The sequence below is a fragment of the Phaenicophaeus curvirostris genome, chromosome 4 (genome assembly GCF_032191515.1).
Source record: "Phaenicophaeus curvirostris isolate KB17595 chromosome 4, BPBGC_Pcur_1.0, whole genome shotgun sequence".
NCBI classification, from domain to species: domain Eukaryota; kingdom Metazoa; phylum Chordata; class Aves; order Cuculiformes; family Cuculidae; genus Phaenicophaeus; species Phaenicophaeus curvirostris.
The window spans coordinates 58,370,633-58,396,174 of NC_091395.1; the positions used below are offsets into that span (position 1 = coordinate 58,370,633).

The 25,542-nt window shown below is 35.2% G+C and overlaps 1 protein-coding gene across 1 annotated transcript in view; it reads right to left on the reverse strand.

The window, feature by feature from the left end:
- Positions 1–1,812: 1,812 nt before the first annotated feature.
- TBC1D19 (TBC1 domain family member 19) overlaps positions 1,813–25,542 on the reverse strand; it is a 51,863-nt gene continuing 28,133 nt past the window's right edge. The window contains exons 11-21 of the mRNA XM_069856217.1: positions 25,268–25,380; positions 16,941–17,015; positions 16,438–16,500; positions 12,445–12,529; positions 10,083–10,127; positions 8,802–8,834; positions 6,325–6,434; positions 5,034–5,125; positions 4,185–4,300; positions 3,176–3,246; positions 1,813–2,197 (exon numbers count right to left, since the gene is read on the reverse strand). Coding sequence (XP_069712318.1) covers positions 2,123–2,197; positions 3,176–3,246; positions 4,185–4,300; positions 5,034–5,125; positions 6,325–6,434; positions 8,802–8,834; positions 10,083–10,127; positions 12,445–12,529; positions 16,438–16,500; positions 16,941–17,015; positions 25,268–25,380 — 878 coding nt within the window. The 3' untranslated portion in view covers positions 1,813–2,122. The remainder of the gene's footprint in view (positions 2,198–3,175; positions 3,247–4,184; positions 4,301–5,033; positions 5,126–6,324; positions 6,435–8,801; positions 8,835–10,082; positions 10,128–12,444; positions 12,530–16,437; positions 16,501–16,940; positions 17,016–25,267; positions 25,381–25,542) is intronic.

The window sequence follows — 25,542 nt, forward strand, 5'->3', positions numbered from 1 at the left end:
ATTTTGTTAGTCACAGAACTGCTTGTTCAAACAAGAACCCAACAGTCCCCATCTCTGCCTACTTACCACATTTTCAAAACTATTGAAAAGAGAAAAAAATCACTAAAAAATGCTAATATGGAATGAGCTAGGGTTACATTCAGATTCCACACAATGTACTTGCACAGAGCAATGGGAATTAGAGGGTCAGCAATCTCCCTTGCTATTTAGTAAATACTTTTAATTCCCTAAAACGCCATGGTAACCTTGTAATGACCTTACTGAGCCACAATCCTTGTGACTGCTTTGAAATGTTGTAATTTAGAAATTGCTACCAAATCACAGGGATTTTAAAAACTGCAAAATGCTGTACTTTTAGAGGTAGATGTGCATTATGTGTTATTCTGCAACTGAAATGTCTTGTGATTAATACATAAACTGAGCATCCTGAAGTATAAACAGGAATTCAGGAGAAGAGAGACTGCTTACTTGTCTTAGGAACTTACTCTGTAATCTTTAGAAAATCATTTGATCTTTCTATGCCTCCATTCCTCAAATATAAAACAGAGTAATGCTTGCTGGAAAGAAAAAAAGCTGTCAAGTGTCCTTTTTTTAAGAACTGTCATAGAAAAGCCTTCAGTTAAACAGTTAAAATAATTTCTTGCAAATATTCAGGAAAAGATCAATTTTCTTTGTTATCCAGAACAAAATATCTGCAAATATTCTCATTCAATACGTCGTATCTGTTAGTTAGGTTCTTTATATAAGACGTGATCATACTGAGTCGACAACTTTACCTGTTTTAAAATTAGCCTTATAAGTTTACTAGCAGTCTGTAGGTTCAGTAAGTTTCTTCACATTATGATGATAGAGACAACAAGAATCACAGACAAAGCTCATAACCCCATCTGAGTCTTAGATCACTTTCCAGACAACTCTCAAGCAAACTATGAAGGATTCATGTTTCGCTGCCACATACCCAGTATGTATGACAAATGATTACAACTACATGCGTGTAACTTTGGTGAAGAGGAAAGTCCTGCGGCATACGTGGTGGCTACATTACCCACTATGGTTTTTTTAACTTTGATAATTTGTCAGGTATTGAGATATGATTAATCAAGTCAGATTATAGACATGAACTTTGGTACTAAACAAATCAGTGGAAAAAAGCTGGAAGACCTCACAAAACAGTACGATCACTACAGACCATGAGCCAGCCTGACAGTGTAGTGACAATCCGTCACACACCAGCAGGAGTTTGGATTCTGAGCTGAAGCCTGAGCTGTTGAATCAGAGCTGCTGGAAAACTGGCAAAGGCAAAGCACTGCTCTCTCGAAGAGGGTGTGGGGCACGGCAAAAGGACTCTTGGCATCATTCTCAGGGGAATATTTTGGCTTATGCAAGGAATGGCTCCAACAAGTTCTGAAGGAAGCTATGCTCAGGTCTTCTGTGCAGGGGAACATATTTTACAACATGGGGCCTTTGATGGGACTCTGGTAGGAGTTTAGAAGATGCCTGAGACAGCTGTATACCTGGCTGAAAATGAGTGGGGAAAGCATGACTACATCTCTGCATAGGGAAAGAATTCATAAAGTAGTTAACAGGAGAAGGAACATGGAGAATATTTCTGTGAAGAGAACAAATAAGATAGAAACAGCAGAACTGGTGTGTGATCCTATCTTTTCCTTAGGAAATGAGAAAAAAAATCCTTGCAAGTTAAAGTATCTTTATTTTCTCAATTGACATTATTTGAACCGATATCCTCTACCTTGAAAAAGTCATTTAATATTAAAAGGAAGCTTTTACAACTCTGACATTAAAATCACAAAATCAGATCACAAATTACATTTACTTTATTTAATTTAAAATTACATGCATTTTATACATTGATTCATACTGTTTGCACAAGCAGTCATTCTCAACGTACAAGCAAACCACTACTGTTATGGTAAAATTCAGTAGCATGCACTGCACACATTCGTATGCAAAGGTATTGTTTTCAGTTAGAAAATTAAAGATCATTATTTCCAAATTAATATTATACATACAGTTTCATTTTGGTTTTATGCAGACATTGCATAGTTCGTGATTAGCTTCTCAAGAAAGACTGGAATTGTGGTATCAGTATTGTTGAAGCAGATCAAGTGACAGTAGCAAACAAGAAGATTTGAAGAAGAGGCATAACTTTCAGGGTTGAAAGGTCAGCAAGCACAGCCTAAGATAAAAAAAACCCAAAGACTTGTAAAACTCGACAGTTGAATCATATTTTTTTTAAAAGCAGGTCACGAAGTTAGAAGAAGATTCAAATACTGACTAAAATACTAACAATAATTAGATTCAGGTGTGGCTAGAAACAAATTATGCTGCTTTTCGTTAGTACCTTATTTTCCATTCCAACATTTCAAAGAAAAAGCATATGTTTACACATATAAACCAGTAACTTTATTTTAGCCTCTAGACTTACTTCAAATATACATGGCATCATGGGTGAATAAGGGGTCTAGCATTTCAACTTGCTTCTAAAAATAATTGGGAATTAAGAATCCTTATCCTGTGGCTTGGCTAGTACTTGTGAAGTAAGTCCAATGTAATGACTCAAACAGTCAGTGTCTTCTCATGAAAGTATGTTAAAAAAAAAAGGAAGAGTCATCACAAGCTTTCAAAGTTTTAAAAAAATACATAATCTTTTTTTTGAAAAAAAGTATTTTAACAAATTATTAAAGATAAGCAATAATTATCTTCATCTTATGACTTAGTTTTCTTCATTTCCCATGACAGTACTCAGTGAAAGTTGAGATTCAGTATTAACAAAAGTAACATGGTAAAATCCTTGTAATATCAAAGAGCACAGAAACAAGAACATTAAAACACACTGATAAAAAGGTAGAAACCTCTACAATATCTTAAAATCAATACATCCCACAAACATGAATCATATGTTAAAACAGAAAAAAAATCAAATTATTTTGTACAATTAGATAACACTGCATTTTTGCAGCAAATGTTTCCCTTCACTCCAGAAAAGCAGTATCATGTACTGCATGTTCACAATTTCCTTATTTTTTTATCTAAGGTAAGAATTTAGGCAGAAAGATTTTCACTATGTACCACGTGCCACGCGAAGCTTAAGTTACTCTTGTTGGCAAAGCATCAGAAACTATTTCAATCTCCTCTAACTGAAACTTATCCTTACTTCAGCTGCAGCCAGTGATGTCACCTCCATCAGGTTGACCGCTCGGAAAGCAAACACAGCAGCTGCCAGGACTGAAAGAAAATGCCCAGTATTTAAGTTGCTGATCTGTTAATTAGTGCTTAGGACTAATCTTGATGTATTCTCACTCCTTTAGAGTAATTATTTTGATTCTGAAGAATATTGTACAATGGATGGCTGTGTTTGAATTTCTTTGGCTGTTCTTCAAGACAGATAGGAAAAATACAGGATTCTTTCAGAAAAGACTGAGTCAAAACACCTCAGTTTACAATTACTAGCTTTTAATTAAAAGGGATAAAGTGATTTACAATTCGTTAGTTTCCAAGCCAATAGACTTAATCTATTGAAATTGCAATACTTCAGTTGTAAATATTATATAACATTTAAAAAAAAATGTTCATTTGTTTTGTACTATCTTACATAATTCTAACTCTTTACATAGGTGCCATACATAAAAATAGCACCAAAACCTCTTTTGTTCACCAACCTCATATTTAAAAACTGACCCAACTGAAGGCACATCTTTAGAACCCCCATCTTAAACTCTGCATAAATCCTAGGACATTATTTCCTTTATAAAAAATAAGTACAAAACTCTCCAAGTCTCCTAAAAAATGTGATTTTGAAAGAAGAAATCAAGCAATATCAAGGTAACTCTCAGTTGCTCTAAGTACTTGTCATAAATGAGTAGCACAAATCTTGCATTTTGTGAAAGGTGATGAAGTCGTTTATCATTCCCACTGAAACTGGGAGAACATCCTATGTTCTGCTCTGAGAGAACTGAGCATTTTTGGAGTGCTATCATAAAAAATGTTGACTTGCATATTTTTGTTAGAGATGCAAGTCTAGTTTTCTAAAAGGTATACTCTGACATGTATATAATCCGCTTTCAGCATTCAAAGAACAATTATTTTCTTCTTGTTACAAATTACATTGAAGCTAATATGTATTTGCCATACATCCATGTGTTTTGTAAAAATAATTCTATTACCAGCAAGAATTTCTAAAGAGTTGTATCCCAGGATCCTGTCCCACAGAAGCAAGAGTTGATCTGTAGCTAAATAACCAGAAAACGCTCGTACCATCCATTTAAATGAAATTCGTAACCTGCAAACAAGTGATAAACAATAGTTATTATATTTCTGTCTCTCATAATGATCAGGCAGATCCTCTATAAATTGAAAATATTTCATTATTCTTTTGCATTTCTCTTGCAGGAAGAATAGCCATTTTCTCTTGCTGCATTAATAATCAATATTTTCCTTTGCTGAAGCCATCAGAAAACTATTTAGCATTACATTTGATAAACAACTAATATCATTAAAATATTCTGAACAAACAATCACATTAGAGGGATCCTCAGTTATTATCACCCCTTTCTGTTTTCTGTTTCATCCTTTCTACTGTTATGATGGATACCAATTGCAGCAGCAAGATTTTTAGGTCCTATTGCAGTTGCCATGAGTACACTACAGCACGACAGCCTCTTGCTCTCTCTCCCCCTCCAGTAGCTTCTGCTGTAACTAACGTATTTCTGTGTCTTCTGTCCTCTAGGAAATAGATCATTTAGTTCCAACAGATCTGACATGAATAACTGAAATTTAGCTGAACAACACAGTGTTTCTCATAGAGCAATTCTCCTCTTTTTCATAGAGCACACAGGAGAAATGCACAAAGCGCGTATATGCAGGTTAGAAAAAACTCCAATTGACCATCAAAGAAAAACAGCACACCATTGTTCGCACTTCTGCATAATTTTTTTACATTAAAATACTAGAGAACAGTGTTTTCAGAACAATGAATCTGCAACATTTGTAGCAATTCAGAAAGAAGTACTTACGGCTGAGCCCCAATTTCTCGAAGGTGATAAAAGAGCTGCGGCAGATGGGTTTGTAAAAGAGTCTCAAACAGCAAACATAATGATACAATGCCCTAATGAAACAAGATCATATCCTGAATACTAACACTCATCCTGTCAAATCTGAGAAAACAGTATCAGCATGTAAGTATCCATGAATTTTTAATTCAAGCAATAAAACACTATTAATAATATGAAATACAGCTCAGGTAAGCAGGGCAAAGCAGCTCTAATGCCTTCAGCCAGTAAAGCCTTGCTCCTACAATTCTGTGTATGCATTAGCAATGTAACATGTTGCGACAGACCCTTTCAGCTCTAAGTTACTTATGGTATTTGTATGTCAGGCTCTAAGTACTTAGTAGGTTATTATAACACAACCTACTTGAAATATTTCCACTTTAGTGAAATAGACTTCAGTTGCACTAAAAAGCAGAGGATATGAGAAACAGTATTTCTCTGATAATGAAAAACAAACAGCAATGGCGATAACTACAAAAAAGTTAGATGTAAATACGTTTTAAAATTTCTTTTGAAAAGTACCATAAAAATGAATAGAACCTTTCCAACTCATTCCCCTGCTATTACAAAACACAATGCACAGCTTTGAAATGGTGTATCAAAGATTTTCTTTTAACTCAGAAATGTAAAATAACTGTTCAGCACTTTGTGAAAGAGGAAAAAAAATTGTGTACTATGTTTTTTCTTCAAAAACAGGAGAGAAGCCAATTGTCTTACATTCAAGACATCTGTTCCCACAAACAATCAAATTTATTTAAATTTGTCTAGTATTGCTATAAAGCATGTGCTGTCACACAAAGATACTTGAATTAATGAAACAGATATTAACTTGTTAACACTGAAACAGTATCTCTGTATATATAGGACACTATTTTAGTCCTTCTACCCCAGAAAATACATCAGTGTGCACTTAGATGTAGTCAATTAAAATGAAAGTGAGTATGCATTTATGTGACTTTTTGAACTGAGAAGCCTATTACATAAAAGGGTTGACTCAAAAAACCCACCATACCTTCATAAAATGAGAACTGTATTATTTTCCAGTACACGATAATCTACAGCAAATACTAACATTGATGTAGAAAAGAAAAATATCCAAACTAGTTACCTAATAATTTTTCCAAGCTTGCCTGAAATATTTTATTACACTTAAAAGGATATAGTTCAATTGCATAGAAAATCATGCCACCATATATTATTGTTCCATAACAAACAGAATATAAGGTGAGTGGGTTTTAATTCCTGATGAACTTACAGAAGGATGAGAAGAGATGGAATGGAGCCTGAAGAAAAAACGCACATACATCTCACGGAATATCTGATACAATTTGGAAGGTTCATGGTACAGAAAACAAAGTGGAGCAACTGAAAGGATAAAAGAATTATAATTGACTCAACACTGTAAACTGCTAAAAAAGTTCAATGATTAAGTGCATGAAGTATGAAGAAAAAACCAAGTAATTTATAGTAGTACAATTTACAAAAACAATACTAAAATAACTACTTCAAAAGACGTATGTTATAAAAGAGACTATCACTTAATATAAAAAGTTAAGAAAGGGATTACAATACATTCTAAGCAATAGTTCTACATATTTCAAGAATCTAAACTAATTAGTACCTGCTTACTACAGATTCTGAAGTATAAGAAATATGCTTTAAGTATAGCTTTCTGGGGTATAAGGCAACAATATGTTGAACAGTGTAAGTTTTTGATTCAACTGTCTATAACTTCCAATGTGCCCTTAGGCCAGTGCTCATCTCACATTTGGTTCCCCATATGTAAGACTGGAGGAAGTTCACTGCTTGAAGATGGATGTTGTGCAAATGAAAATACTAAAAAAAAAAGCTTTTAGTTGTCACAAATGACACCACATAAGTATGACAGACTGATAGAGACCTGTTTATTTCTTATGAGATCTGCAAATCATAGACACCTGGTAGTTTACGGTTCAGAAGTCATTTAGTATACCTGATTCAAAATTAGAGCTGGCTACATTCGTAAAGCAGCAGTTCTCAAACTTTTGTCCCATCAGTCACTTTTTTCTTTTTGTAAAAGCCTAGCATATAGATAAACCTATTCCATGTATACGCTGCACAAACATAATCAGTTCCCTCTGACAGCTACTCCATTCATTCAACACGTTTCACTGACAGTTGTTCTATACACACTTCAGTAAACAACCAGCCTTTTTATGTGTCCAGCCATCACATCTACTGCTTCATTTTACAGGTACATTCATTATGGATGACAGGTTACATTTTAACACACTCATAGTCTCTATCTCTACATTCACCATCCCTCTCAGTTTTAATTACACAAAGCTAGGGATATGGATATGTTTGTCACCACACATATGTATAAATATGCACAGGGTTATATCTACATTTGTGTATATGGGTGTATGCATGTGTGAATCCATTTTCATATATGTATCTATCAAAGAAGGTGGCTTAATAGAAAATAGCGGTGTATGTGTACGAGAGGCAGGACAAGATATACACAGAGATGTGTATTTACGTAGGGTTAAGAAAAGCAGAGTGTTACTAGTGTGAAGATGGAGGTGGAAGACTTGGCAGCGTGCCTATCTACATAAAGGCCAAGAGGATAACAGAACAGTGCTTGACGGCACCCTGTGAGCGTATGCATGTGAACATGCAAAGTGTACAAGATTCACATAAGGCTCCAGATAGTTCCTCCTATAGCAGCACAGCAGGGAATACACAGGATGCTCTGCTTGGTCTCGGCTACCACATGCACAACCTAGAGTTACGCTACTGTGTTTCTGCTGCCTTGCTTTTCAGCCTCCCTCCTTCTCACAAGCAACATATTCTGAGCCCTGGCAAAGTGAGAGGGTAGGAGGGAGGGAAGAAGCTCACACCCAGTTTGGGAAGACACTGTTCTCAAGGGCAGAGTCAAATCCAAACATTTTGAAAAGCAGTTCACAGAAATAAAAACCTTCTACTGAGTACCTCAAGAAGAGTTTGTAACTAAGCTGTTAATGACTTGAAAGACTTAAGATTCCCTACTTTGGTTCAAACTTGCATTTCATGTTTAAATTGCCTGATTTTAATGATCATGTGATCATTAAACTTCATTATCAGCAAAACATAGTATTTTAATCATACTCTTAAAAATCTGCTTGCCCTGTGACACCACAAATACCTTTGATAAATCAAAGTTAAAAACTGGAAAGCTGTAACAAACAGTCTCACATTGCTGGAGTCTCTCTGGACTGGCTGCTTTCATTATGTCTGAGATGTGAGGAGATTTTTTTCTGCTCTTTTCCTTGCAATCTTGTTGACATTTGAGCTTTCATCTGTGCACTGAAGTAGCAACTATTCTATTATTTAATGCTCCTTTAACACCTTTTCTAGGCAAATGGATACAGTGCCAGGACATTCACAGAGTTCATTTTTTTAAGAACTCTTTTCACAGGTAACTTGGTCTACCCAGAAGTACAACACAAGAAAAAAGCACTCTGTCAGCAAACTTTATCCCTCTATTCATATACATTTAGATGTATAGCTCAGCTATTAGCTCTCAAAGAAGCAGCTCACACACAGTAGCCGCTGTAATATAAGTAAATGGAAACAGCCTGGAATTTATAAAATTATATACAACAGTCTTCATACTTCTTTAAAAGTTGCAGAAAAGTACTTACAGCTTTAAACTGCAATATGATAAAAAGCAATCCTGAGGTTTTAAGATTTTATTAAAGTCATACTCACCATACATAGAAAAGCCGTGAAAAGGAATTACACCTACAAAACAAAAAAACACCAAAACATTTTTTTGTTCTCTTATGTTTCTTTTTATCCTCCAAAAGAAAAGAAAAAGTACTTTCATTCCCCAAGTCTCTAGATTTTATTCTGCCTACCGGAAGAATAACGTATTTCCTTGTTATGGCACCTGCAGTCTTATATCTCAATCTTGTAGCAATTTAAGTATTGGAATTGAATCACTTGTTTCAGGACAACCAACTACATGCCAAAACACATGCTGCAGTCCCTAGAAAGCCAAGTAAAGTTCCATTTCCATGAAGTTACTACATATAAGCTTTGCTGAAGTCAGAACCTAATTTCAGATAAATGACAACCCATAGATGTCATGCACTGACAAGGAGAGAGCGGGAAAAAAAGGAGGTCAAGACCTCTAGTAATTCATGTAGTACTCAAATAAGACATTTATAGGACTTGGCAGTTGTATGACGACAGTTCTTTCTTCATTTCCAGCTGGTCTTAGCTCCCATTTGTTTACAGAACTAGGAAAAGGGAGCTGCTTTGGCAAAAGGTCATAAGGACAATGCTTCATGGCTACAAAGCTTCAAAGCATTGTGAGGCAAAAATGGAAGAAGGGGGAAGAAATGTATGCACTACAACTGACACACTGGAATAGAGAAGACATAAAAGACGAGTCCAGAGACAGAGATTTAAGATTGGTGATGTAAGGCCTTGAAAGCAAGAGCAAAAAGCTTGAACTTAAAATACAAACACAGCACAAAAACAGGGAAAGGATTCAATAGAGAGTGACTGAAATGGTCAAAATAAGAGCTGAAAAGAAGAACTTAAAAAACTTAAGTAACAACAGCAATGATATTAACATAAGATTATATAGATCAGTTACATCTGAATTTTTAAAATGAAGAGAAATTTTGAAAGGAGAATATTTTAGTGTGGTTTGTTAAGCACTGAAAAGCTGGGGGTCAGTTTCCATATATGTTGCTCAGATCCTCTGAGAGTTGATACAAAACTGGAATAAAAGCTGCTGCACCAGAAGTTGTTTTCCTCCTCTCTTCCACACACATAGACAAACTCTGTATATGAGTACTAACACCAGGCTGCATGTGGTTTTGAGTAGCTTTAGTCCAGTTTACTTCTTTAAATTAATGAACTTCACAGAACAACAGCAAAACATAATTTGTAACAGAAAAAGAAGTTATTGTGTATTTGAGAAAAATATCTTTTATCTTTCCAATCTACCACTAGAGGAGGCAATCGTCTAATTCTTACCATTTGGAGGATAGAAAACAGCATATTCTTCCATTCCGACTTTTCCTGTGAATCATCAAACCACAATTAAAATGTGATTAAACTGTTAAAAGCTGTGAAGTTTTAAACTGAAAAGGCAGAATCCAAGTTACAATTATAAAATCATAACTAATTAGGTTATTGACCATTTAATACTGTCTAAAACAAGCAAGCAATGCAATAGGACAGGTATAGTATCAGCTATAGAACTGAAACGCAACACTGATAAGAAAGGATGACACAAAAGAGGAGGAAAATTTCAGCAATGCTATCCCACAGAGTTTTTATTTGGGTGTGTCTTAGCAGCTCTAAACATGTTTGCTGCAGACGTTGAAGACCGTGAAGATCTACCAGGGGATACAGTTAAGGGCATAACTCTAACAGGCTGCGGCAGACTGACCTAAGGACAGGAAAGGCATTTAAAATTATACAAGAACAGATGCAAAATACTCAAGGCTTCATTAAGCCTGCAACAGAGAAGAAGGATGAAAGGTAGAGTTTTGATATAACCAATAAAAATTAATCTGTTGGATACCAAAGATTACTTTAGACCACCACTGATAGTATAGACCGACCATATAACTTCTTCTCTTCCCTGCAAAATGAACATGTTAATTAGTCAACTTTACTTTTAACTACAGAACCTAGTAATTTAGAAAGCACTATTAAAAATAGGCAATTTAATTAGAAAAACTGAAGCGTTTTTAAGCATAATTACAACTAAGTAAAAATGTAATTATTTCAGTTTTAAAATGAGAACATTGAACTAGAAAACATAACTACTTATGTGAAAATGTATAGAGTAGTCACAGATCGTTTATACCTCTATAAATATTCTTTACACGGAAGAATTTAGTACAGGGTGCTTTTATCAGGTTCAACGGAATCTGGGCTTAGATGTACTCCTATAGCATGAATTGACTGAATTAAATTCAAAATTAACCTGCCAAGCCCTTGCCTGCTACCCCACTATAATAAAATCCACTATTATCCAATTACAGAAATCAGTTGTTCCATTAAACTAAACCGTATTTTTTACTTTGCTTGCTGTGCAGCACAGAGTTGTAATCTGAAAGGAGGGTATTTTTAGCATAAAGCACCTCTTGGAAGGTTAGCCAAAAATAGGACCTACAAGCCTTTTGGATTTACACTGCACAGGTTCAGCTGAGATTTAGATTTCAGCAGCTTCATTCCCCAGATTTATATAGGAATAAGTAGGATGCTCCCCATAGCTGTGTTTCTGGGCTGCCCTGGCTTTATGCCTTAAATGAGACCTGGGATCCCACTGCTGGTTCTGCTCTCAGGTGAGCCCTTTGCTTGTTCCAAGAAGCAGGTAAAGAAAATGCCCTAATTCAGTTAAGGAGAAAGAAAAGGTCTACAAAGCAATAAAGGAAGAAGAAAATAATTGGAAAACAAACATTGCCTCTAGTGACATAAAAAGCAGCAAGAGGAAAACCTTAAGCAGAGGTTCTGTTCAAAAAAAGTCCTTGGGGTGGGGATCACACGAGTCTAAATACACTGGCATGAGGGACCAAGAAAGACAATAGGAATGCAGAAGGTAAAAGTACAAGGAAAAACAAGTGATTGGATGGCTGAAGGATTCAAGAGAGAAGATAAAATATGGAACCTCTGGGTAAAGCCACGGCAGGTAAGGATCTAAGAAGCAAGGAAAAAGAACCCGCAGGTATGGCATTAGAAGCTGGCAGAGGAAGCAAGTGGACTGACAATACAATTAAGATTGTTGAGAAAAACAAGACACAAGAACTTAAGCCAAAAACCATCCAAGAGTAACATAACAATCTGGAAGATGCCACACGTTGAAAAAAAGCAGCATAAATCTGCTTGGCAGAGCTCTGGTATCCCAGACCTTCAACAGAGCCCACAGTTTTTTAGCAACAATTTCTGCTCCTGTCTACAAATATCTGCAAAACTCACTGCTGCAGGAAGATAACACCCTGCTACCACTTCCAGTTGCTAAATTTGTTGAAGCTGCAGAGAACAACGTTGTATATTTAAATTCCTAGCTCTGATGAAGACAGATGTTGTCAATATCTTACCATATTGATATAGTTGCGCTTTTAATTTATCTTGGTAAAACATTGGAGAATTAAACACAGAAAACTACAGTAGAAGAACAATGTCACAAACTGGCCTTCCAGTGATCAGCTTCTAAACTGTTCTAACAGAATCTGTGCTGATGTCAACTGGATACATGAAGTTTATATTAACTTTGTTTCAAATGTCACCTAGTAGGTATAATGAACATAAAGCAAATTTACACATCATACCACTGTAGTAGTCAATAAAAATCTACACGATCTTTCCTTATAACAAATCCTTTTACCTCGTATGTACGATTTGGGAGGGGTGGCACTACTGTAAGTGAAGTGCTCCAGTACAGAAGTATCTCGGGAAAAACAGAGTAATACCTGGAGAAAAGACAGCAGATGAAAATCTACTTTGTTGATCTAGTAAGTCAGCTACATCAAATAGATTTAAAAACCTGCCTGAAATGGCACCTATTAGATGCTGCTGAAGACAGCTAATAGGGTTGAAAGCTCTTGACAAACCTAATTTACTTACCTGCTCCAATTTTCAAGCTTGTTTTGAACTTGCTATGATTTTACCTTCACATCATTTGTTGTCAGTAAAATATCCCTTTCCTCCAGCCCTCACCCCTTTGCCGCTCAGCATGGGTTTACCCCCTCTCTGTCACATCATTTATGACTGTGCATGGAACTGGGTGCTTTGATGACAATTAGATTGCTTTTCTATTCAGTTACTATGCCTTCCCCAGGTCCTAGTAAGAGAATAAATAAACAAAACATTTATATTTTTGCATGTATGCACACCAGCATACTAATCCTTACATTTGCTTTCATCCTCAGGTGCTTTACCGAACACTTGCACAATATTCAGGTCTTTTAAAAAGCTCAGATTATAAAGTTCAACTTGTATCCATAAGATATGAAATGCATGTTTCATTTTGTAAAATATATATGTATTTTTAATTGTTTACATAAATGAAATATCTAGTATTCACAATAATTCAGTATAAAATCAAATACTAAAAGCATTCTTAAAAAAAGTCAAGAATAAATAATCTTATTCTGTAGGCAGTTGTAAAAAAAAGTAATAATAATTAGTGTACTTGAAAATGTTTTCATACAATGAAAGACTGCACTATCAAGAATGTACACAAGAGGGCATAAGTAAGACAAACTTCAATCTGCTGCTGACTTTTTTTGCATACATTAAACTCTGTTCTCCTAGGTTTTAAGAGTTTGTTCTAACTATAGCCAAGGCATAAAAAAGCATAGAGGTTTTAGATGGTGCCTCACTACATAATTTATTGAGAATAAAAACGAATGGATTTTTCCTTCAACTAATTATTGCAAACATTTTCCAGGTATCAGCATTTGTCAAAATCAAATGTGCAAAACCAAAACCCCGTGACATGTGAACATCCCTTTTTTTGCTTTTCTTCTTTTTTATGTAAAGCAGGTCATATTGGGAGACTTTTTCTTCTTTGAAAACTCAAAACTATTTTTCAGATACAAACAACTTTTAAAAAATAAGTTTAATCTCCCACAGTTTAAGCTAAATATTATTTTTGCGCAATACATAATAATGTTCACAGCTGTCAAAATATAGCTGACAATAACAATACACAGGCAAATGCAATTCTCTGTTGATATCAACTGAGGGGAAAGAAAAAGAAACTAAAAAGGATATAAATTATGTACTCTCATACAGGAAAGAATGTACCCTTAATTCGAAGCCCTCTTTTTTAGGAATACAGTGTCCAGTACCAGTACCTGGAAGTCTTTACACCAAGACGATGCATCTTTATAGGAGATAGACTCTAGCTCAAACATAAGTTATGACTATCCCTAAAAATTGCTGGGTGAGGTTCTTTGCATATATTCATTATGCGGGATGCAAGACTAAAGTATTCAAATTGAATCTCTGGCCTGAAATAATGGATTTACAAGTTTAAGAGCTTATGTATTACTTTTCTCAGACACAAAAATGCTAGAGCTAAAGAAAACAATGGCACAGCTCCTTTCTAAATACAGAAACGTTTGGCAAACTATTAGGTATTTATAATCAACACTGAAAAGGAACAACTGAATTCAAAGAACTGAGAAAAAGAAAAAAAACTAAGCCAAAGCTTTTATAAAAAAAAATTGTTATAGTAAAATTAACCATAATCTATTTCAATATTTATAAAGAAGTAATAAACACACACAAACTTTGGGATAAAGAAAGCAAAGATATTGAAGAAGATAAACATCTTTTCACAGTGTTCTTCCCAAAGAGGATTGCTACAGATACCCCTGTGCTACTACAGGGGTACCAATAATCCAACCAAATATCTTCATTGTTGTTTTATGCCTAAATTTTCTGGCTTTGATAGGTGCTTCATATGTTAAGTAACACACAGTGAAATGCACACTCCGCTCAATAACTTGGGAAAATTAAGAGGCAGTAACTATTCATGAAAAAAACCATAAACTTAGTGCAAACACAGAAATAACTTACTTATTTAAACTAACATTTTCATTACCTATTTTATTTAGCCAACATTTAATACCAGTTATCATGCAAAATCAATATTCCATACCAGAGTGACTCATATTGCAAAGCTTTTCCAGAGGCCACAGAACAAAATCATCTGACAGCAATGCATTTGCAAATTAGATTGGAAGAGAAAATTATCAAGGAAAATGGATAAATTTCTTCTAGAAAAGAGTCTGAAGAATACTACAAAGTACTAAGCAAAACAAGAGCAACTACTAATTATTAGTTTGCAATATTCTTTGCTTCAAAGCCTTGCAGTAGAACTATGCACTTCATTTTTCAAGACATTTTGGTGATTCTTCAAGTTTCTAAGGATAGTTTAGTCCTTTGCATGATTTTCATTCTGTAATCATTCTTTTAGGTCACAGAAATATAAAACATTAAAATATTCGACTGTGCTAATATTAAGAATGATGAACAAAATCTGTTTCTGATATTATTACAATAAAAGATTTTACTGTATAGTAGTTTGTATTTCTCCACAGATTATAAACCTGTCTTCTGGAACTGTCAGTTAATGACTAATCAATATGCCTTTGTAGTCTATATAATGAATGAAGCAGAAGTAAGAATGATATTTTCACATTCCATGATGAAGAAATAATGTCACAATAATGAAGAACATATCTGACCCTCAAATCAAGAGAAACTTCTCCATGTGAATACTTTAGTCAATAAATATCAATGTTAGAGATGTTATTATGTAGTAATTTTTCACATTTCAATTCAATAACAATTTCAGGTATAGATCTTAATATTGTAACTATTTTTAAGTAAAAAGGCTATAATTTTATGAGGTTAAAATTTTCAGTACTAATGTCAAAATGCTTACTATGCTAAAATATTGCATGCAAACATAATTGAATAGTATGCTTAAACAGTAATGCATATTTTCGTATCTATACGAACCAAGTAGCAGTAAGGACAGTTTCTTACTTAGTGAAATTACTAGCAGTTTTACGTATTATCATCAAAGAAGAAATAATTTAATTTCACATAGCTCTAGAACAAAAATTAAGCAAGTCTAACCTAACAGATGTGACTAATGAAATTGAAAGCACTGCAGAAATGGTACATTTGCTGCATGACATTTATGTTGACATTGCAATCAACTACATATTAGGAAATCCATAAACGTAATCTCCTTCTACTTAAGGGCATTTGACAGGCAGCAATGAAGATAATTCTTTATCAATTAGCTGTGTTCCCCATTGCTATAAGCAGCTTTGGAATGGGAGCAATCCTAAAAGTAACCAGACATATCACCATCACACTCTTATTCAGAGTTCTTCAATTTTAAAATACGTCAACAGAGTATCTTTTATACTTCCTGCAGTATGTCACTGTAAAGCAACATTATTATATTTTTAAAAACTGGAACCCTGAATATACTTCTCAAGTCATAATTTTTTTGTTGCCACAGCTGTTATTCATTTTATTATTATAAATCTGGAAAGATAAAGTATATGGCTGATGATATATATTCTGGCCTGCTGCATCGGAAAGACATTCTGTGGGGTCCTCCAAAGCGGGAGTTTCAGAAGCCTGTCCTACCTAATCTGTTTAAATGCACAAGATAAACTTACAGTATTGTTATTCAGAAGGGAAAGTACATATAGTGCAGCAAACAGATGCTGTCCAGGGTCCCACCATACTCAGCCTATACATGAAACAACAGCAGTCCTTATTCCAAAGATAATATAATCCCACAAGAGTGTACTTCCTAGCTTTTCTAAGAAAAATAGTTACATACCTGATATAAATAATCCTCAAATACAAAATAGTAGTCATCATTGCTCGCTGTCAGCTTTACATCCTGTAATCAAAAATTGCAGAAGTTTGAAGCTGAAAGACACCTTTTCAGAGTCCCGAAGAAGCTAAACTTAAGACAGTGGTAGAAGACACTGTTCCATTGTTGAATGATGGAAGAGCTGCAGTTAAATTTATACTCCATATTTTAAAAATGAAAAATGGTACGTTAACTTGATGATTAAAATATTGAGATTTGAAACTTGAAATGGAAGCAGTTGCATTCCAGTGCTTTCTTCCTTTCCAAAACAGTTATTCTTTCAAATGAAGTTTTTGTTTCTTTATGACCTAGTCGCTTAACTCAAACAATTATCTTACTCAAGAGCTAATACAGGCACAAGGAGAGAGTTTACAAGAACAAATTCACACTAATAACATTTTATTTGTTAAAAAAAACAAGATAACTGGTGTGATGAGTAGTTAATCACTGTTTAGTGAATCACTTACTTTGTAAATCAGGCTGTCCACTAAAAGGTCATGCTGAATCACATTTGACTTAAGTTGTTCATAATACAAGATATCCTAAAAATAAAAATATTAGCATAATCAGTTTGAGACACTACTTAAATTTATATTTAAATTAAGAAAGCTGATTTTTAACAAATTAAAAAAAAAAGCATGAGCGTGTATTCAGTTGAAAAAACCACTTACATAAGTTATGCAGCATTCCATCACTGTTTATTCTACCTTAAGCCATAAGAATCGAGGCAAATTATTGAGACTGTATAAAATGACCTCCTATTTAGATAATTAATAAAATGAGAATGAAGGAACTAATTCAAACCAAAGATTTGTAACTTCTAACCTTTGGTCTCTACAGCTAAAATATTTACAATGCTCAAAATAACTATCAGTTGGGTTTTTTTAATTACCCTGTTTTCATGGGCCTCTCTACTAATAGGTTCTGTCATATCTTCCAGCATTAGCAAGTTGCTGCAATTATTTGTTATTAATCCAATATGAATCTCTAAATAGTGCAAATTTGTAAAAAGGTGAAACAATAAATACAGATAAATCTCTTGCAAAGAATACAAAGAACTCGGAACTTTCTTTAGACTCCAATTATTTCCTAAACATCTACAAAGCATACACAAAGGTGAGATGAAGTATCACAACAAACACGTCTCTGTTTCTCCTTATTCTATCCCTTTCTTCTTAGAAAGAGCTTGCAAAAAAAATTTTTAAAAAAACCAAATAAATATCACACTATCATCATTTAATCCATAAATCTCTAACTACCTCTCTGTCATTATGCCTACAATTGAACACCAGTTTCAAATGGATTTGGAACAAATATATAAATTAAATCAGGAATCCCCGTGCTTCTTCCCACTTAACAGAATTATTTTGACTTCAAAGGGTCTCTATAGGCACCACACAAATGCTTGTATATTCCAAGTCCTATGCAAGACTTACTGCAGATTTCTTTGCAGCAAAAAAGGTAACTCTGGAGTAAGGATTTAAAGAACAAATAGGAAGCAAGATTAAATTTTGAGAGGGAAAGAATGAAAAAAAGTGAAGAGGCAACTAAAGAACATTGCAACTATTCTTTATATTAATCCTACTAAGTTTACATGAATACAAAAGCTGTATTTATTAACCACTGATAACTACCATTGGGAAAATATTTACATTTTTATTTCTGAGAAAAAAAAAGGGGGCTATATTAATAGTACACTACTTCTCTATTAAGGATCAGACACAAATATTTACTAAATGTAAATTAATTGCAGTATAAATGCATCACTGTTCTCAAGAGCTACAGAGAACTACTCTAATATTCAAGTCACAATTTTAATGTATCAATACTGTTGTCCAATTCAGTGTAACACTGCCAAATGCATAATGTCAGCAGGCTTTTTTTTTTTTTTCCATTTCAAATGACTGTATATATTAGAACAAAAGGAGCTAATTAAAAAGCAAACACAACAAAACCAGTCTCTTTTTTATTATGCTAAGCAGACTGCATGATTAACTGTTTCTGTTGTACGTGGCAGTACTCCAGCATAAAAAGTGGTACTATGAAACCCACAGCTCCAAGGGTACCAGATAATGCAACTATTAATCTACTGTAACTTGGGAAAGAGATTATAATAATGTCACGGTTTCCTGTTATAATTTCCTAGTTTCAGTTCTCTAGAATTCTCTCGAACAATTGTTAAAGACTGTTTGGAAGCAGCAGAAGAAAGCAGTATGAAGGAACAGAGTATTTTTTTCCACACACATATAGAGCAGAAACAAGTTTTCTTCTTAAAATACTTTCACCTGAGGTCACACATTAACCACAAATTATCACTATCACTAGTCCAGTACATTGTAGTAAGCTTTTCCTTCCTGAATTAGGAAGCTATTCAATTATGTTTTACACTTGTTTACAAGAGTTGATTTTCCTGCTATTACTAAAATTATTGTAAAACCACAACTAAAAAGTAATCACTTAAATACATGGTCCATTCAACTTATCAGTTAGAATAAATGAACTGCTGCTGGTCTATTCACACTTAGAACAGACTTAGTGATTTGGCACATACGGAATGACTTCCCTGAATGTATAAAACCAGACTTCTGTACAAGAAAAAATACTCTTAAATGATGCTCTACTGTATTGATGCCATGACCCACCCTTCACACTTATGTACAGATTTTAAAAAACAATCTACTTATTAAAATACAGGGTAAATATTGCCTTAGCTAGAATAGAGATTTGAACCACTTGGCCTTACCTGCCAGAATGTACAATTTATGAAACATATCTATCCTTGCCAATTTCCTTCCTTAATTTGTTTTAATTGCTCTAAATATTCCAAGCAGTTATAAAAGCGATAAGAATAAGCAACCTGATAGTTAGGGCACTACCTTAAAAGAGAGAACAACTGTGCTCAGATTCTTCAGCAATTCATGGAAATATAATAGAAGTTATTTATGATTCAGTTTAATACTGTCTTCAGTATGATTTTAAATAAAAGGGTGAACAGTTTATCACCTTTTCTTTCTTCATAAATAACAGTTTCTCCTTTGCTCTTACAAAAACCAACTGGGCCAACTCTCACTTTTCATAAAGTAAAAGACCACTGCTGCTGCTGTTTTAATTTCAGCCTGAACTAAAATTTCAAAAACAACTCAAAACTCTACCCTAAAAACAAGGAACAACAAATTCATATTGCAACTATTAGCAGAATAAAACAGTTCTTAAATATTTTAACAGTCAAATAATTTATTAAAAAGACCAGAAGGCCAAGCTGTCCATCTGAACTAGAATTCATGAGAAAAAGTTTCGAAAACAAATCAGAAATTATTTAAAAGGGACTTGCAGTGCAAAACCAATCATAAACATTGTAAGTATAATGGTTTTAAAGCATTACTTGTCATTCGTTTTCTCTTAAATTGTGATTGTTGTGACAAAAACACAACTTGGGAAACACATCTCTTTTTAAGATGCAACTTGAGCACAAACAGATCCTGCTATGACCCTTAGTAAGGCAAGAGGCTAGTGATTCATGCTGTATTAATAAATATATTTCTTATATCCATATCATAAGCAAGATTGGTCACAGATTTGTTTTCAAGCCACATGACCATTTTGTTCAGTGATCAGTTTTTCTCACACAGTGCAAAATGTTTTTAAGAGCCTCACTCAGGTTTAAAAAAAAAAGTCAAGTCTTGTTTTACCGTTTCATTGGTTTCATTCTTCCTCCAGATGCGTCCACTGACTACTACCAAGTTTCAGCAGTGTCCAAAAATGTGGTAGGTTTTTTTCTTAGTCTAAAATCTTCTCATTTATAAAATCAAAATTTTACCACTTTCATCTGATCCAACGTTTCTCCTCTGCCTGCTCTTAATGTAACCTTGATCTATAAACTTTTTATTTTTTAAAAATGCGTTGCATTTTTATATAGACTGCACCTTTTCTCAAAATAATATACTTTTTTTTTATAGTGAAGCTCCAAACATACTCAGCTTTCTAAGTTCAAAGAAAGTGCATTTCAGGACTGCAGTGCCCAGCCTTCTTGACCTTACAAAGCCACATACCAGAATTTCCACCCAAAAAACTCATACTGTATCTACCTAAAAACATAAGGAAAAGCAAGCTCTAAGAAGCTCATAGGCAAGAGAGAACAGTATCTTTCAGCAGTACCCAGCAAACTTAACCGGAACCTGGCAATTCACCTTCTTTGAGATTAAGGTTTGGATTACTCAGCAGCCTCTGTGCAGACACAGTCCACCTGTGGTCCGTCACGAAATCCCGGGCACTAGAGCTGCACACTCACTGCTAAACTGTAGGCAGCTCATGATTCATTTTTAGGTCACCTTCATCCTTTGATTGAACTATTTATACCTGCCTCTCAAACCTAGCACAAGAAATGGGTGTGTGAAACATAGAAATAGGAATATGAAGAATGACTGACATTGAGGAGTCTAGAAATGAGACGCTAAGATTTGCAGGAGCTGGATGAAGCCAAAAGAACAGCAACCAGCATTAATTAGGTAAGCTGTAGAATTTGAAAAATAAGTACCACAAACAAGCACAAACCAAAAACCTAAACAGATTACATAAAGAGGTAATGGACAAAAGAACTACATGAAGTCCTTCCTGGCAAGAGGATCCAAAAACTTACTCTTTTCCCAAACACCTGTGAAATCAACTTGTAAAGTACATCCTTCTCCAGTCAAAGATGATAACTGTGCATTACTGTTACTAGCTTCTCTGCCATTTGAATGGTGCAGCGAGTAGCTTTGGCTACTGATCCTACCCTAAATAACCCTACTGGTAAGGCATAAAGTTACATTATGATACATTATGAACTTACCACCTCACCTACTATTAAGTTTTTAAACCTAGGACATTCAGTAGAAGTTGTAGCAAAGCAAAGCATTAATAATTTCTGCATGCTGGAACTTTCAGAATTAAGATTGATTTTCAACCCATTAATGTAAATTAATTAAGAGGAAAAAAGTCTACACAATAGCGAACAATTTTTTTTTTATGAACTCCTTGAATAGTATGCAGTGAATAAACAACCTGGTAACACATCGGAGAGAAGAAATAAAAAATATTGAACAGATTCTCAGTAAGTGTGCACCATCCATTCTGTGCAATCAGTGAGGCAGACATCCCACAGGGAAAAATGTGATCGTGTGATTCAAGATCATATGACAAAATACAGATATACAGCAAATTGGACTGTTTGCACAGTTAATATTAACTGTAACACTGTTTAGCTCTTTCATGTTTGACTTTGCAACCTTAAAAATGCTCCTTTAACACAGTTTCTCTGAAATGTGCCATTACAAATGAAATCTAATAAACAATTCATGGCCAGGAAATGTGTTCACACATTTCTAAGTAATCCTGCATATAGAGTTTACAGTTTATCATTTTTATGATTACGATGCTAGATTGTTACTATCACCCCTTGCTTGGCTGTATATTAGCTTTATACAGAGGCTGAGCTTTACTGAATAAAATTTTGCAGACAACAATATTGGATGCTAAGACACACAACAATGCCCATATCAAACCTTCAATAATTTTTTACATTAAAGAAAGGAAATTCACAATCCTTTGAGTAATAGATTCACGCAGCTATAAATGTAATAGAGCTAAACTGCAAATCAGAAATATTACAGCAAGAAATCTCTGCAACCACACAATTCAACTTCAGCACAGAAACAGTACAGAAGAGGTAAAGAAAACGAGTGTTAAATAAACCAACTAAGTCTATATGAAACACTGCAGATGATAAAACAGCTATGCATATCTGAAAATTGCTTTGCTATACTTTACGAAAAATAAAGCAGTATATTCAGTATATGCAAGAAGAAAATCACAGGGTGTTAACATTCTGGCAGTAGTTACAGCCTTACTTCTGGGAAGTGCTTGTAAATGTAAACCTTAAAATGAACTAAGGACATTCAGCTTATAACACAGCTATAGTAACCCATAATTAATGGGCAATCTGCTAGGTCTCCGTCAAAAAGCCTATCCATTCAGTGCATTTATACTTTTAATACTCAAAGTCCATAAAACAACTGTAACATAGAGCCGAGAAAAACAAAAAAAAATATGCACTGCAAAAATAGTCTTGGAAAATGAGATAAAACACTTGATAGCTGTTACATGAGAAGATATAGTTTCAGTTTAGCATGACAGAAAAATGTTCATATGCACTAACATTAGCAGCTCACATGATTTTCTCCAACCCAGTATATCTTGTCCACAAAGTCAATAATATCTGGTTCTTGTGGATTTTTTATTTTACTATTTTCCAGTCTTGTTCCCTGCACACAGTTCAGTCTCAAGGCTCTGGACCCTGTACAACATCTCCGGAAGGAGAATACCTACTGCACTGAATCTCAGAATGCTGTATGTGTATATAGTTTATTTTTCTTCCTCATCTATAGTTGACAAGAATCATTTGCTAACTGCATACAAAGTTGTCTCAAGGAAAAACGTTATGTCAATGTATTAGCTGTCCTGACATGTGTTTGCACACATCCTTGCAATAAGCTGAAGCCAAATTACAATTTATTACACAGTCAAATCACATACATGAGCACTTGTGATCAAACAGTTCATCTACTGTTCTGTACCTTCCCTAACAATAAACTGAGCTAAAGCATCACAGCAGAGACTAACTTTCACAGAACATCTAAAAATGTTCACACTTCATGCATAGTATAAATATACATAAAAACTAACTATAAACTAGAGTTAACTATGCAAGGACTTAACAGTGTGGCTGACAAACATATTAATAGACAGAAACAGCTTGTTCCTCTTTAGAAACAACAGCTGTTGAAAACTGTCCCTGTAAATTTCAGGAACTAGATTTTAATAAATCTATTACCAAAACATTTAATGTGTTACATGAACATAAAATGAAATATTTTATCATTTTTCTGCTTATTGTCTTCACTTATAGTGATCAAAACAAAATAATTGTCTCTCTTACTCAATTATTTCACCTTCTACATTAAGATAAAAATGCTTTTGGAGCATGCAGAATTCAACAGAATATAAAGAGATGCAACGTAACTAAGAACATTAATTTTACACCTCCAATATTGCTGCTCTCATAAAGAAAAAGACTTCTAAAACTCAAGCTGTCCTGGTAATTTAAAATAATTTAAATCTAGTCTTCAGCATCTGATGTAAGATGTATAATATTTCTATGACAAAGTGACCTTCTATGACAGTGACCCGCCTACTCGATGAGAGAAAGGCTGTGGATGTAGTCTTCTTGGATTTCAGTAAAACCTTCGACATGGTTTCTCACAGCATTCTGCTAAGGAAACTGTCAGCCTCTGGCCTGGACAGGTGCACACTCTCCTGGGTGGAAAACTGGTTGGATGGCCGGGCCCAGAGAGTGGTGGGAAATGGTGTGAAATCCAGCTGGAGGCCAGTGACAAGTGGGGTTCCCCAGGGCTCAGTGCTGGGTCCAGCCCTGTTCAATGTCTTTATCAATGACCTGGATGAGGGGATTGAATGCACCCTAAGTAAGTTTGCGGATGACACTAAGCTGGGTGGAAGTGTTGATCTGCTGGAGGGTCGGGAGGCTCTGCAAAGGGATCTGAACAGGCTGGACCGCTGGGCTGAGACCAATGGCATGAGGTTTAACAAGGCCAAGTGCCGGGTCCTGCACTTGGGGCACAACAACCCTATGCAGTGCTACAGACTAGGAGAAGTCTGTCTAGAAAGCTGCCTGGAGGAGAGGGACCTGGGGGTGTTTGTTGACAGCCGACTGAACATGAGCCAGCAGTGTGCCCAGGTGGCCAAGAAGGCCAATGGCATCTTGGCTTGTATCAGAAACGGCGTGACCAGCAAGTCCAGGGAGGTTATTCTCCCTCTGTACTCGGCACTGGTGAGACCACACCTCGAATCCTGTGTTCAGTTCTGGGCCCCTCACCACAGGAAGGATGTTGAGGCTCTGTAGCGAGTCCAGAGAAGAGCAACAAAGCTTGTGAAGGGGCTGGAGAACAAGTCTTACAAGTAGCAGCTGAGGGACCTAGGGTTGTTTAGCCTTGAGAAGAGGAGGCTGAGGGGAGACCTTTTGCTCTCTAAAACTACCTGAAAGGAGGTTGTAGAGAGGAGGGAGGGAGCTGGCCTCTTCTCCCAAGTGACAGGACTAGAGGGAATGGCCTCAAGCTCCACCAGGGGAGGTTCAAGCTGGACATCAGAAAAAAAATTTTTCACAGAAAGGGTCATCAGGCACTGGAACAAGGCTGCCCAGGGAGGTGTTTAAAGGATGGGTGGATGAGGTGCTCAGGGGCATAGTTTAGTGTTTGGTAGGAATGGTTGGACTCAGTGATCCTGTGGGTCTTTTCCAGCCTAATGATTCTGTGAATATATAAAGCAATTGAAAAGTACATATGTACATGAATATGATGACAGGTTCAAATAGGCACAAAAAAAAGGGATAGCATATCATCTTTTTATAAAACATAGCAAAGTTAATAGAGGTTCGTTCTTCTCTCCAGGATCTTTGTCTTATCCCCTTCCAAAAAAGTCAGCACCATATAGGAAACCTCTGGAGCTAGCCAGATCAATTGAATAGATATTTGCACAGTACTTTGCTCACTGCTGAAAAATTAGGGACAAGCCTAAAAGACTTCACTACAGCATGTGTTTTATTTCAGGGATATGTATATTTCTTATAAAAAGTTTATCAGTTTCTGTCACAACTCAGCAGAGCATTTCTATTCTGGAATAAGACCACTAGAAGATTTTGTGGTTTTTCCTAGTCTTCATATTTTACCCTCACTTCGTTCCTTACCTCTGGCTGATTAGAAATATTGAGGATGAGGGCCCACAGATCAGCTCGGAGTGCTGTTGGACATCCCTGGCGAACATACTGTTGAGCTGCAGCACTATCTTGCTCTGCTAAAACTGTAAGAAACAGAGCAGGTAATGAATTGATGTAGTTTAAGACTTACAAAGTTTATCAAACTATCAAATACTTAAATTTCTATATTTACTAACTGATTTATCATGCTGTAAGCTTTAGCTAAGGGGAAAGTATCTAAAAGGTCCAGTTTCCACAACACAATT